The 13137-nt window shown below is 44.1% G+C and overlaps 1 protein-coding gene across 3 annotated transcripts in view; it reads left to right on the top strand.

Moving 5' to 3' along the window:
* Nucleotides 1-13137, top strand: part of SERAC1 (serine active site containing 1) — a 53149-nt gene that overhangs the window by 367 nt on the left and 39645 nt on the right. Inside the window, exons 1-4 of one of the 3 annotated variants that reach the window (XM_090042080.1) lie at nucleotides 159-199; nucleotides 7186-7252; nucleotides 11101-11192; nucleotides 12828-12864. In XM_090042080.1, the coding sequence (XP_089898206.1) occupies nucleotides 11102-11192; nucleotides 12828-12864 (128 nt within the window). In that variant the 5' untranslated portion in view covers nucleotides 159-199; nucleotides 7186-7252; nucleotide 11101. Of the gene's footprint in view, nucleotides 1-158; nucleotides 200-290; nucleotides 351-7185; nucleotides 7253-11100; nucleotides 11193-12827; nucleotides 12865-13137 lie in introns of those variants that run through there. The other 2 variants (XM_090042090.1, XM_090042072.1) reach the window with 2 other exon arrangements.

Raw genomic sequence — 13137 nt, 5'->3', positions numbered from 1 at the left:
TCACCCTACCTCCTACCGTATTTCCTCGTACTACATGCGTACAGTATATAGGACGCCCTTTGTTTTGGGAATGCATCTTGAAAAGGGGTAAAATATATAATTTGCAGCCTTGGCTTGACTGGGCCTCCCCTTGCTTTCCTGCTTGACTCCAAGCAGAGATACGAGGCGAGCCCAGGAGCAGGCAGCAACCTTGCCCTTGGTTAGTGGAGCATCAAACAGCTGGTAATCCTGGTGGAGTGAAGAATAATGAGCCTTTGGAGCCAATGTCCCTCAGCTGCTGGAAAAGGGGGAGTACTGGCATGGAGGTGGAGCTACAGGCGAAGCGGGATGCTTCTACTCCGAGCAGAAAGGTCACCTTACCCGCTCCCCAAGTTTGAGGGGCTGATTTTTGCGGGAGAAGAGCTGCATTGTAGGGGAGAAAATATGTTAGTTTTCAACATGTTATCGATTCCTTTGTAAAAGTATGAAGAAGCCTGGCTTGTGCTTTTTAAATCTCCTTTCACTCTTTGGAAGTCAGTGGACAGGGCTCTCCTCCTCTTTTGGGCTGCTGCCTTGTGAGGAAGTTTAGCCCGAGATGAATGTAGCCCTATGCTGCTTGTGTGGTGCTGTCATGTCCAGTTCCCCTGATGTCAGTGGGAGGCTGGCGAGGTCAGGATAATGACACAAGACATCCTAAATTTTAAGTGCTCTCTGAATCCGATGGTGGAAAAAATGCAGTATGCTAACAAGGAAAGGTGGTTTTGAGTAGATGTGTTATCTTTTATTAGACTAACGGAGTAGTTAAAAAAAAAAAAAAAAAGTTTTTAGCAAGCTTTCAGACTAGCTAAGAACTAGGAAGTCTTAAGCCTGAAGAAGGGTGATTGCGCCCAAAAGCTTTCTAAGAACTTTTTTTCAACTATTCAGTTGGTCTAATAAGAGATATCACATCTACTCAAAAAACCTTAGGTGCCTATGTCCTTAGACCTACACAGCTACAACCAAAATCCCAGCATGCTAACAATGCTTCTTGCAGGTGGAGGCAGAACTGGTCTCCTGTCCAGATTAACCCATTCCTGTTGCGGATTTCCATGCAGTGTTGCTCCTCGGGTCTAATCCAAAGCCCATTAATTGCAGAGAAACACTAGTCACTTTGGCTTTGTGTTTCCAAATAGACTGTGTGAGGAGTGTAGGGAATTGCCGTGGCTTCTGTTGCACAGTCACAGATCTACTGTGCTTGCTGCAATTACACTCTGTGATTAAGTGGTATAAAAAAAAAACTTTTTGAAGCGAGGATTGGACCATTAACTGGAACGGTTCTCTAGAGATGAAAGGAAAAGCAACTGCTTTCAGGCTGCAGTGCATATTTTTTCTTAACTGCTCAAGTAGTGTGTTTTGCCTTTGGTTATTATGAATGTATGAGGGAAGGTGAAGAAACTGTCTTTGATTTGGGTGCTGCTTTTTCTTTATTTTAAACAAAAGAAAATGGAAAGCAAAAGTCCCTCAAAGGGACCAGTTATTGACATGGTCAACATTTTTCCTTATGTTGTGTCCCTTTGTGGAGGAGGATGGGTGGTAAGAAGTGCATCATGTTGCTGAAATAGTGACCATCGCTAGCAAGCTGTCTACAGTAGCATCTAATCTGTTTTAGTCTTCTTTGGAAGAAGTGATCCTGATACCATAGAATTATTTTAAAGAAAGGAAGGAAGGAGAGCAGAAAAACAAGGATGCTGGACTTCCAAAAGGTTCATTTGAACCATGTTTTAGAAGTAGCAGGTAAGCTACAATGAATAGGCAAATTAAAAGGTGACAACAAGAGAGATTTCTACACATACATCAGACAAGGAAAAACTAAAAAACAGAAAGATCAAGAAGCCTGTGTGTCTATTACTCAAAGAATGTAAACTATTAATTGAAAATTCAAAGAAGGTGGAACTGTCCAATGCCTTCACAAGAGAAAAAAACAAAAATACCCCCACTCCAAAAACAACCAACCCAAAGAAACCCCCCCCAAACATGTGCCTATGACTAGCAGAATTAATATAATAAATGAAGAAAAGGGATGCAGGTCATGTTAAGCAAATAATATAATAGAAGAATTTTTGACTAATTTGAATTTAAGTCAGGAGGCTGTGCAGTATTCAACTAAGGGTACTGAAGGATCTCACTGAAAAAATCTCAGCGCTATAGGCAATAATAGATCAAGATCATGGATGGCAGGCAAGGTCCCAGACAGCTGGTAAGGCTTACATACTGTACTGCCCATTTTTAAAAGGGGAAAGAAAAGGACCCAGCAAGGTATAAGATCAGTCAGCCTGACATCAGTGCCAAGGAAGTTACTAACAAGTTGACTTTTATGCGCATATTGATCACTGACAGATGACATGGATTTGTTAAGAGCAAATCATGCCAAATCTTTGCTCCTTTTACAGGATAACTTGATCTGGATCATAAGGTAAAAATGGTGAAAGTAAATATTTGAACTTCAGTTAGGTTTTTAACAAAGTCCCACATGTCAGTCTTGTAAGTAGCCTGGAAAGGTATGTCCTAGATCAGAGGTTCCCAACCACTGGGCTGCAGCCGAGACTGGGCTGGAAAGGATTGGCTGCTGGGTCATTGCCTATTTGTCTGCCCAGGCGAGCAGCTTCTGCTGCTGGCAGTCATGTGCAGGGATAGAGCTTGGCAATGGGGAGGCCCGGGAGGGAGGCAGCCAGCTCTGCACGTCCCATCCCACCCCCACTAGTCTGCAGTACATAATTACCATGCATGCTAGTATTCATAGAATCATAAAAAGTTAGAGTTGGAAGGGATCTCAGAAGGTCATCTACTCCAATCCCTTGCTCAAAGCAGGACCATCCTCACCTATATCATCCTAGCCAAGGTTTTGTCTAGCCAGGTCTTCAAAACCTTCAAGGATGGAGACTCCACCACCTCTCTGGATAATCTGTTCCAGTGCTTTGCTACCCTCCTTGTGAGAGAGTTTTTCCTAACATCTCACCTAAACTTTCTTTCCTGAAACTTGAGACCATTGCTGCTTGTTCTGTCATCTGCCACTACTGAGAATAATCTAGCTCCATCCTCTTTGAAACTACCCTTTAGGTAGTTGAAGCCTGCTATTAAATCCCCCATCAGTCTTTTCCAAACTAAATAAGACCAGTTCCCTCAGCCTCTCCTTAAAGTCATGTGCACCAGCCCCCTCGCTATTTTTTTGCCCTCCACTGGGCTCTCCAATTTGTCCACATCCTTTCTGTAGTGGGGGGCCCAAACTGGACATAGTACTGCAGATGCGGTCTCACCGGTGCCCAATAGAATGGACTAGTTACTTTCCTCAATCTACTGGCAACACTCCTACCAATGCAGCCCATTATGCTGTTAGCTTTTTTTGCAACAAGTGCACACAGTTGGCTCATATTCAGCTTATATTCAGCTGTAGCCCTCAAGTCCTTTTCTGCAAAGCTTCTGCTTAACCAGTCAGTCCCCAGCCTGTACCAGTGCATGGAATTATTCTATTCTAAGTGCAGGACTTTGTACTTGCCCTTACTGAACCTCATGAGTTTTCTTTTGGTTTAGTCTTCAAATTTCTCAAGGTCTCTCTAAATCATAGCCCTACCCTCCAATGCATCTTCCACTCCCCCCAGTTTGGTGTCATCTGTAAGCTTGCTGAAATTACCCTTGATCCCATCATCCAGGTCACTGATGAAGATATTGAACAAAACCGGCCCCAGGACCAACCCCCGGGGCACTCCACATGATACCGGCTGCCAACTGGACATAGAGCTGTTGATTACTACCCCCTGAGTCCGATGATCCAGCCAGTTTTCTATCCATCTTACTGTATATTCATCCAGCCCATACTTCCTTAGCTTACCTGCGATAATGTTGTGGGAGAACATATCAAAAGCCTTACTGAAGTCAAGGATATCACATTCACTGCTCTTCCCGCCTCCATAGAGCCAGTTACCTCCTCATAGGAGGCAATCAGGTTGGTCAGGCATAATATGCTCTTGATGAATCTATGCCGACTGTCCCTAATTGCCACTGCCTCCTTTAGATTATCATTTTGAGTTGTAGTTTTTGTGATATGGTGTCTTAATTTTACTTAAAGTATACTTATATCTTTCTACCATAATTATATATTTGTTAAATATATGACATGGCTGAAGTGACTTGAGTTTTATAACTAATGTAATATCTTAAATGAATTGATAATAAAACCTATGTAACTTATTCAGTGCAAGTATCTGATGATTTTGTTGCATCAGAAAAATAATACTTCCATATTATTACTGCAGCACACACAGGGGCATATTTTTATGTTTTTTTGTCTTTGTTTCTATTTTAAGATTATCATCAACATGTATTATCGATGTATCAATAGTTAAAGCCTACCTAAAATATTCTCCTACAATCCATCCTTCTACGAGAAAAAATGTATTCAGAATATGCTGGAAACACTTTAAGCATGTTTTAAGATTTGCCATAAAGCTCTACATGTAATACATAAAATGTGATTACTGTTGCAGTAAAAAAAAAAATAGGAGTGTGTTTCCATTACTTGATGATGGCATCTTTTCTTATGTTGTTCACAGAGGAGTTCATGCCTGGTTATAATTCAAATTGTACATGCTATGTTAAGGCGTGCAATGAGTGATGGTCACTTACCCTACAAGTATCTCTACCCTTCTGAGCAGCTCAGAAGACAAGTTGTGCGATGCAGAGTCATAGATCCTTCTTTGGTTTCCCCTTTCTTGAAACAAAAAAGTAATCTGCATCAGCCCTGTCCCATGTGCAGAATAAGTCTCCCTCTGTGTCAGAGCAGTCAAGGTGTGCTCTCCTTTGCTCTTCACTGTGACCTGCCTTCTTTTTAATGCAGAGCACGTCTACACATGCACTTTAATACACAGTAGACTATTTTACTGTGCATTAAGGCATCATGTAAAAAACCATGACACTATGCTAATGAGTATTAAAATAGTCTACTGCACACTAAAGTGTGCAAATGCGTTACTGCACCTAATGTGCATTAATTTAGAACCTCACGTTGGAGGTACTATATTTAATGCACATTACAAAAGATGCATTAATGCATGTGTGGACATGCCCATTGTCGAACAATGGTCCTGTGTACATGAGAACAGAGATTCAGTTAGACTCTTGATTTCCAAAATTCAGGCTTTCACAGATAGACATTCATGTTACCAGACAGTGCTGTATAATATACAAACGTGACAATGCATTTTCTGTCCTAGACTTTAATCAATTTCTTCTAATCCTGGTTAAGAATATATGTCTTATAGGAGGTTATCTGTAGTTTTTGCCTTTTAAGATTCATCCCAGGTGTTTCCCTCAAATAAGAATTTCTTAAGTCTTGTCAATGGTTCATGAAGCAAGATGTGCCATATCTTCATTTACATTTATAACTCTCATATGTGGATATAGAGTTCTCCCACCACAATTTTTTACTTTTGGTTAGAATTTTTAGATTGCATATCGTACAAAGGTAGACCATAAAACCCGCAAGCCCTCATTTAACCTTCCACTTCTATTGTTTGAACTGTCTTCTCTGAAAACTCTAACCTTAGCTCAGTTTTCTGATATTGTGAATATGTATTTGTTTAACTTTAATATTCCTGTTACATATTGGATAAGTATGATCTTAACTTTAGCTTTAAATAAATTTTTGGCTACTACATTTATTTGTTCAGCCCCATTCAAAGCGGTCTCTCCTTGAATCTGTGTTTGAATATGACTAAGGACCAGATTCTATAAAGGTCTTAAGTTCCTCAAGCAGGTCTTAGGTCAGGGGTGGGCAATATTTTACCTGGAGGGCAATTTTAATGAGTTTCGGTGGCTTGTCAAGGGCCGCACCTTGACAGGTGCCCTGCTCCCTGATCACCATCTTGGGACCAGAAATCCTGCCCCCTGACCTCCATGATCTTTGCTTCCTGAAGTCCCTCCACTTGCCCCTGTAAGTACTCCTTTTGGGAGGGGAGCAGGGGATAGGGGGGCAGGGTAGGAGGAGTTATCATCTTAGAACTAGAAGAAAACCTAATCATATACTAAAAACCAAATAATATTTTAATTTTATTTCAAAAAGTAGTTTTGTCTAGTTTAATATGTGTTTGAATAGTATATGTAGAGGTGATTTTAAAATAGCCCAAAATAAATTCTTACTCTTGTATATTTGGGGGGGAGTGTATGGGGTGTATGTGTGTGTTTGTAGGGTGTGGGGTGTGTGGAACCAATGGCCTGGCTCCACTCCCTGCCACCACATGCAGGTCCCTGGCTCCCTGGCATGGCTCTACCACATGGGGTTCTCTTCTGGGAGCTCCCCCCAGTGGCATGTCCTGGGAGCTGCATGTGAGCTGCAGGAAGCCCTGTGCGATGAAACTGGGCTGGCCTTGCACTCCCGCTAGCCCAGGCCTCCACACTCTGGTCTCTGCACTCCCACCAGCCCTGGCCCCGCACTCCAGGCTTCCACTCAACTGCACCTTCCCCCTGCCTGCCACCATTTCCCTACCTGCTGTCCAGAGTTTTGCAGCAGTGACAGGCAGAGGAGCTGCTGGAGGCCAGGGGATCTGAGCAGTTCCCTGAACGGCTGCAGTAGTAGCAGCAGCAGCCCTGTTTAGAAGCTACATGTGTTGGCAGGGGCCTCCTGTGGGCATGGGTAAGAGTGCAGCATGTTGTCTGGGTGGGAGTGGGCAGATCTCAGCCCCATGTGGAGTACAGCAGGAGAAGCTGTGGGGCAGGCCAGGTGCAGTTAATTGGTGGGTGCCCACCTGGTGGGCTGGATCTGGCCCATGAGCCATATTTTACCCACCCATCATAAGTGCTTTGAGGTGCCTTAAGCTCTTGCCTAAAAAGCCCTTTCTTAAGTGACACCTAGCCATGCTGGTGCTTCAAATCATTAGGGGCTTCCCTGCTTGATTAAAAAATTTCCAAGCTGCCTGGAATTGTTCCAGGCTGAGCAGGCCCAAGCCTGCTCAAGATCCAAGATCTAGGCATTCTTCCGCCCAAGTTCCTAAAAGGTCCTATAAAGTATGTGTTCTCAGAACACACCTCACACCCTGACTCCCCACACCTGAATAAGGGTGGTACCCCGCTGATTAGAGTCAAGTTCCTTCTTGCTTGTGCATGTGCACTCTTGTTTTCTGTCTTTCACTCTCTCTTGCGCTAGCCTCATAAATCCTCACGTTATTTGCTTCACAGTGGCACAGCTTCAGCAGGAGAAGTGGAGAGTGTTTACACCTTGCCAAGCCTGGCTGTCGCATGAAAGGTGAGTATCACTATGAATGGGAGAAGGAAGAGGAGGGGGCTATCTATCTGCATTTTAAGAGGTAACAGTGAACCTCATTCAGTTATTGGAAAGAGGTTGTGGGTGCTTGCCCTCCTGGGAAGTATTCAAGGCTCTCAATCCCATGTAGGTAGAGATGACACAGCAGCCCTCTGTCAGGCACTTAAGCTCTGGAGAGGGATGAGAGTTTAGATGTACCTTACTCTTTGCATTTGTTGGCAAGCTCCAGGTGGCTTTCCACTTAGTGTGTGTGTTTTTTTCAGTTGCTCTTCTGAAACACTTAACTATACCAGGGGTGTCCAACCTTTTTGAATATGGGGCCAGATCACGAACTCTTTATCACCCAGTGGGCCAGCGAGCCATATTCAAAGACCTCACAGGAAGCGGTCACATCAGGAAGTGATGTCATGTGACCTTCGACACCAATGAAGTTGCAGGAAGTGACAATGAAATGGGTCTGGAAATGTGCCTAGGGAAGTTGTGGTTTTCAGAAAGTATGTACGTTTGGTATGGCTTAGGAACAGGACATCATTTTTCTGTGCAGGGTGTTGGACTAAATTAGGGCTGCCCAGCTGACTACCTGCAGGCCACATGTGGCCCACAAAGGGCCAGGATGTCGCTACAATCTACACGGGGTCTGCAAGCAGTTAGTATATAGGGACATGGGCCTGGGCAGCCACCTCTCCCACTGCTGTGCAAGGGGGAAAGGCCTGGGGGGGCGTAGTGGTCCATGTCCTGCAAATGTAGCCTGCATGGCTAAGGATGGGGGTCTGCATGCTGCTGGAGCAGCCCGTGCAGTGGGGGGGTTTTAGGGGCCCACCCCCACAGCGTGCAGCCTGTGCAACACATGCTGGTGTTATCTGGGGCCCACAGCCTCACCAGATCTGAACAGCCCTGGACTAGCTCTGTGGCAGCTCTGCTCCCGGCAGCAGCTCCATGGCGGTTCCATGCCCAGTGGTGGCTCTGCCATGGCTCCGTGCTCCATGGCGGTGTTGCCGCAGGCTGGATAAAATGGCTTGGCAGGCCATATGTTGAACAAGCCTGCTCTATATAGTGCATGGGGAGAGAGCATAGGGACCTGACACAAAGCTCTGATACCTCTCTGTAGACCAGACATCTAAAAGTTAAATATGATTCTTAATTGATATATGGAAATACTTTATTGGATATAGTCCTAAATCAGACTGTCTAGGACCCTAGTGTTACTCCACACTTACTCAAATGGTATCATCTATTTTTTTCTGGGGTATTGCCATTTTGTAACTGTTGATGAACATCTTGGAGTTGTTTTAATTAGGAAGGTTAATTTTATCCTTCAAGTAAATGTCTGCTGAGACTGTAAAATCAAATTGTGGTCTCTCTCCTGACTTCAGGGTAATTTTTCTTACTTAACTTATGTGTAAAGGAAGTAGCATTTCTTAGAAAATAACATATTTAATTCCTTTGTGACTTTCAAAGGGAAAGAAAACTGACTTCCTCCAGTATGTAGTATTTCTGACATACCTTGCTTCACGCTTTATCCTGGGATTTCCTCTTAAGCTTTATGGTATGAAAGAGAATATGAATATTTTTTTTCTCGTTCCATAAAATAAAGCCAATTCTCTTTCACTGAAAGTACTCAGCCTAATTTGAGATGTTTCCCAGGATTTTTATAAGAACAGAAAAAACCCAAAGAGCAAACACCTCAAACACCTGTGGATTTTAGTGGATATTTAGTGTAGGTGTTAATCTTGCTAGCAGCCATCTCTTCTAACTCCTACACATAAAAGAAGAAGAGAAGCAAACAGCTACATGGAGCCACTGAGGTGCTTCAGTGTTTGCTGCGGCTTTCGAAGGGCACCACTTCTTTGATCAACTGTGTGGGACCACTGATGAGCTCCAGCTGAGTAGAGAAACAGTGCCCTTTAAAATAAAATCTGCAGCAAATATCAGAGTGGCACATCTTTAATACTGATGATTAAGTGGGTTGTGAACCAACCAGATACAAACGTTCCTTGTTTTACTGTATTTCTATCAGATAGATTTTAGCATTCTTGGATTATAACTTTTAAACAGCAAGACGATAACTCTTAACAGTTTTTCCCTGAATTTGTATGACAAAACTTTCAAAGATACCTATTTGCTGTTAAAACCAAATCAATTAACCATTTTAAAAACAACATCAGTCATGAATGTTATGAAAAAGCAGTCGGTTTATTGTGTACTTGTACAAATGCATGTATAATAGAGGGTAACAAATCGATATAAATGTCTGTAGAAATGTCTGTTGTGTAACGAAGAGCTACCAACATTTCAGGGATGGGGATTTACTAGGTCAGATTCGAGAAGTAATGGCTTAAAAATACAGTTTTATAAAATACTACTTGAAACTTTTATCATAACTGAAATATAAATTACTAAATGCAGTTGCACAGATTTGGCAAATTTAATGTTCCATGTAAACCAGGGGTGGACAGTCATTTCAGGCAGAGGGTCGCTTATCCAGTTTTGGCAGGTTGTCGAGGGCCGCATGGGTAGTCCTGCCCCTTGACAGGTGCTCCACTCGCTGGTCACCATCTTGGGACCAATGTCCCAATGTCATCTTGGGACCAATGTCTCAGGGCCAGCACCAGTGGGGCCCAAAGCAGGATGCAGGGTGGCAGGGGTCCGTGGAGCTGGACTGGGCTGCACTAGCAGGGAGAGTGGGGAGCTGGCCCAGCTCCATAGAACCCCTGCCAGCTGGGACCCTGTGCCACCCTGCTCTGGCTACCCTGCTCTGGGCCCCACCGGGACTAACCCCAGGGCACTGGTGCAGGCCCCGTGCTCCCTCTGGCTCCCTGCCCACTCACACCCAGTACCTCCCAGGGGGCAGCGCACAGCCCTGAACCCCTGCTTGCCAGCAGGGAAGGAGCTGGTGCTGAGTGCAGGGAAAAGTGGCTCCTCACCCACCTCACGGCCGGCGCTCACTGCTGCAGGCACTCGCAGCCCATGTGAGGCTGTCTGGAGCAGGCACAGGCAGTCCCAGGCAGTCTGCGAGTGGCTGCAGCATGGGGCACTGGCCACATGGTGAGCGAGGGGAAGTAGCTCCTTACCCGCCTCATGCGAGTGGCTGCAGCGTGGGGCACTGGCCACATGGCGAGCGAGGGGAAGTAGCTCCTCACCTGCCTCATGCCCAGTGCCCCATGCTGCAGCCACTTGCAGCCTGCCTGGGACTGCCTGTGCCTGCTTTAGACAGCCCCGTGTGGGCTGCGAATGCCTGCAGCAGGGAGCGCCGCCCGTGGGGTGGGTGAGGAGCCACTTTTCTCTGTGCAGGGAAGGAGCCCAGGGAAAAGCTGAGTGCGGGAGGAAAAGCAGTCTCTCCCCCGCCCCATGGCTGGCGCTCCCTGCTGCAGCTGCTCGCAGCCTGCACAGGGCTGTCCAGAGCAGGCACAGGCAGTCCCATGCGGGCTTGGAGCAGCTGCAGCACAGGGTGCTGGCCATGAGGTGGGGAAGGGGCTGCCTCCCCCTGCCCTTCTCCTCCTTACCTGCGGCTCAGTCATGGGGAAGCCACGTGCTCCCAGGCCAGAAGCCCTGGCAGGGGCTTCCATTGGACTGGGTGGGCCCACTGTTGTTGGAGCCCACTGGACTTCCCCTGGGTCCTATTTTTGACAGGAACCAAGGCCAGAGAAATATTAATTTTCTACATTTGTTAGGGGCCCCGCGGGCCGGATCCAGCCTGTGGGCCATATTTTGCCCACACCGATGTAAACAAATGATGCATGTTCACCATGTTTAATGGGGAAGAGATGGAAAAATTGCTACAAGCTTTCAGTTATGTTATTTAAATTAATTACTTTTGTTTTTATACACAGCATGTCATTGTCTGCTTATTGTGTATTGTGCTGTAGAAGAATAGGAACCTCTGGTCCAACCACCAAAAATGACCTTCCGTGGAAAGATCTCAGTAAGTATAGTTCTGTAATCAACCTGATGAACCCCTAACAACTAATTTTGTCAGAGCAGGATGTATATTTAAATATATACTAGACTTCAAAAGATGTTACCACAAATGTCTAAAGCCTAATACTTTGAGATGACAGGCAGCAAACATGGGTTTATCTCCTTCACACTGTCACTCTGTATGCTTACAACTAAACTTGCCAAGCAGAATTATATGTAAAATGCCATTGTTATGTTTTAGTGTTAATGCTTCACTGATATGATTTGAGTAGCTAATGTTGCTCAAGCAGACAGCCCTGCATTGGTTTATGCTTGATTCACATTTTCAAGGTTATTTTCACAATCATAGGGCCTTAATTTATTTGAAGAGAAATTATACATTTTAGAGCACAAGATGGCCATCTCCAAATGTTACCATCTCATGAAGCTTTCAGATCCGGTCAAATTCACCGTCTATTTATTTTCTTTTTCTTTTTTTTTGTCTTTGAAACCATGGAACAAATTGATCCATTGGCTCTTAAAACTGGCAATAACAATTAAGCAAATGTTGGCTCTCAAGGCATTTTTAAACATGGAAGCACTGCAGCACTAGAGCTTTGAAAAGCACCCAGTACTGTGATACTTACAGTTGTATAAGTGGGGAAATGCACATCAGCACTGAGAAAATGGCAGCGGTGCACTTTTGAACTAAAAGACACTTTTGCTTTAGTTCAAAAGTGCACAGCTGCCATTTTCTGCATGCTGACATAGATTTTGCTGCTTATTTAACTGTATGCAGTGTAGTGCGGTTCACCTCAGCTCGTGTGCGGAACTCCAGTGCGTCACAGGGCAGAAAAGTATGTGTATAAATTCCTCCATGTCTGTTCCTCTCTGCCTGCTGGTTATTGCCCTGAGATTCTGCCTGTTCAGTTTACACTTTTCCTCTAACTTTGCCTCTGTATAATTGACATCCTCATGATTTCTTAAACTCTCTATGTTAGCATCAAAAGACAAGATGTTTCTATTTCTAACAGACAACAGACTGCACTTCTTGCCTTTTCTACTTTACCTGCCAGTTACTCTTCAGCATGTAGCCTTCCATGTCAGAAACCTGCCTAGTTGCAGTGGGAGCTAAGGAAAATCTCCAGTTCATACTGAAGGAAGGGTATTATTCTTGATGGGGTGCAAATGCCTTGCTGAGAACATATTTATTCCTGTATGCAGTGAACCAAATTTCAATAAACTTGCACTTTTAAAAGAAGCAGTTCCTTAAAGTAATTTACAGTAGGAATTGAAAACTAATGACACTGAGTACTAGTAGTTTTACTGTTGATTGTCTGCAACTGAAGTATGAATGTCACTGACATGAGAGAATGATGTTGAAGAGAGGATAATTATTTCTGATGGTTTACCAGATTACTTGCATGTGGAGCAGGGAATATGCGATTTAAAGCTGTAGAAAACAGTATTCATTTATATTTTATAGTTGCTGGCCACTAAGAGTCAGAAATGGAAAACTGAGCTTGAAAAGCCTACTTTCTTTCATTTTCAATTTTATTTTTACTGATACTATATAAAGTTTCAGATTAGATCAAGTGATTTAACTGTTTTATAACGATTTATATGCACACAATTTATTTGTTTATTTATTTATTTTTAGGAAAAATCGCAACGTTAACTGGATCACTTACTCTAGGGTAAGATTTAACTAAAGCTTAGTCTATACTAGAGTTCTCTACCTTTACAATTCCAAGTCTTCCAGCAAACTCTGAATGCATTCACATCCAAACCCCTCTACAATGGCACAATCCTCTGCTTTGCCAGAAGTGTTACTTCACCTCTGCCAAGTATAGTAAGGCCCCTTCCACCCTGTTGCATTCAATTGCTGGAGCCTTCCCAGAGTTCACTTCATGCTCTGGCAGCACAGCTGTACAGTGGAAGCACCAGAAGCGGGGCTGGGCCTGGCTTAG

Source organism: Crocodylus siamensis, chromosome 1 (assembly GCF_052110815.1).
Source record: "Crocodylus siamensis isolate JL-2025a chromosome 1, ASM5211081v1, whole genome shotgun sequence".
Taxonomy (NCBI): Eukaryota; Metazoa; Chordata; order Crocodylia; family Crocodylidae; genus Crocodylus; species Crocodylus siamensis.
This window is presented reverse-complemented; position numbering and strand designations above follow the sequence as displayed.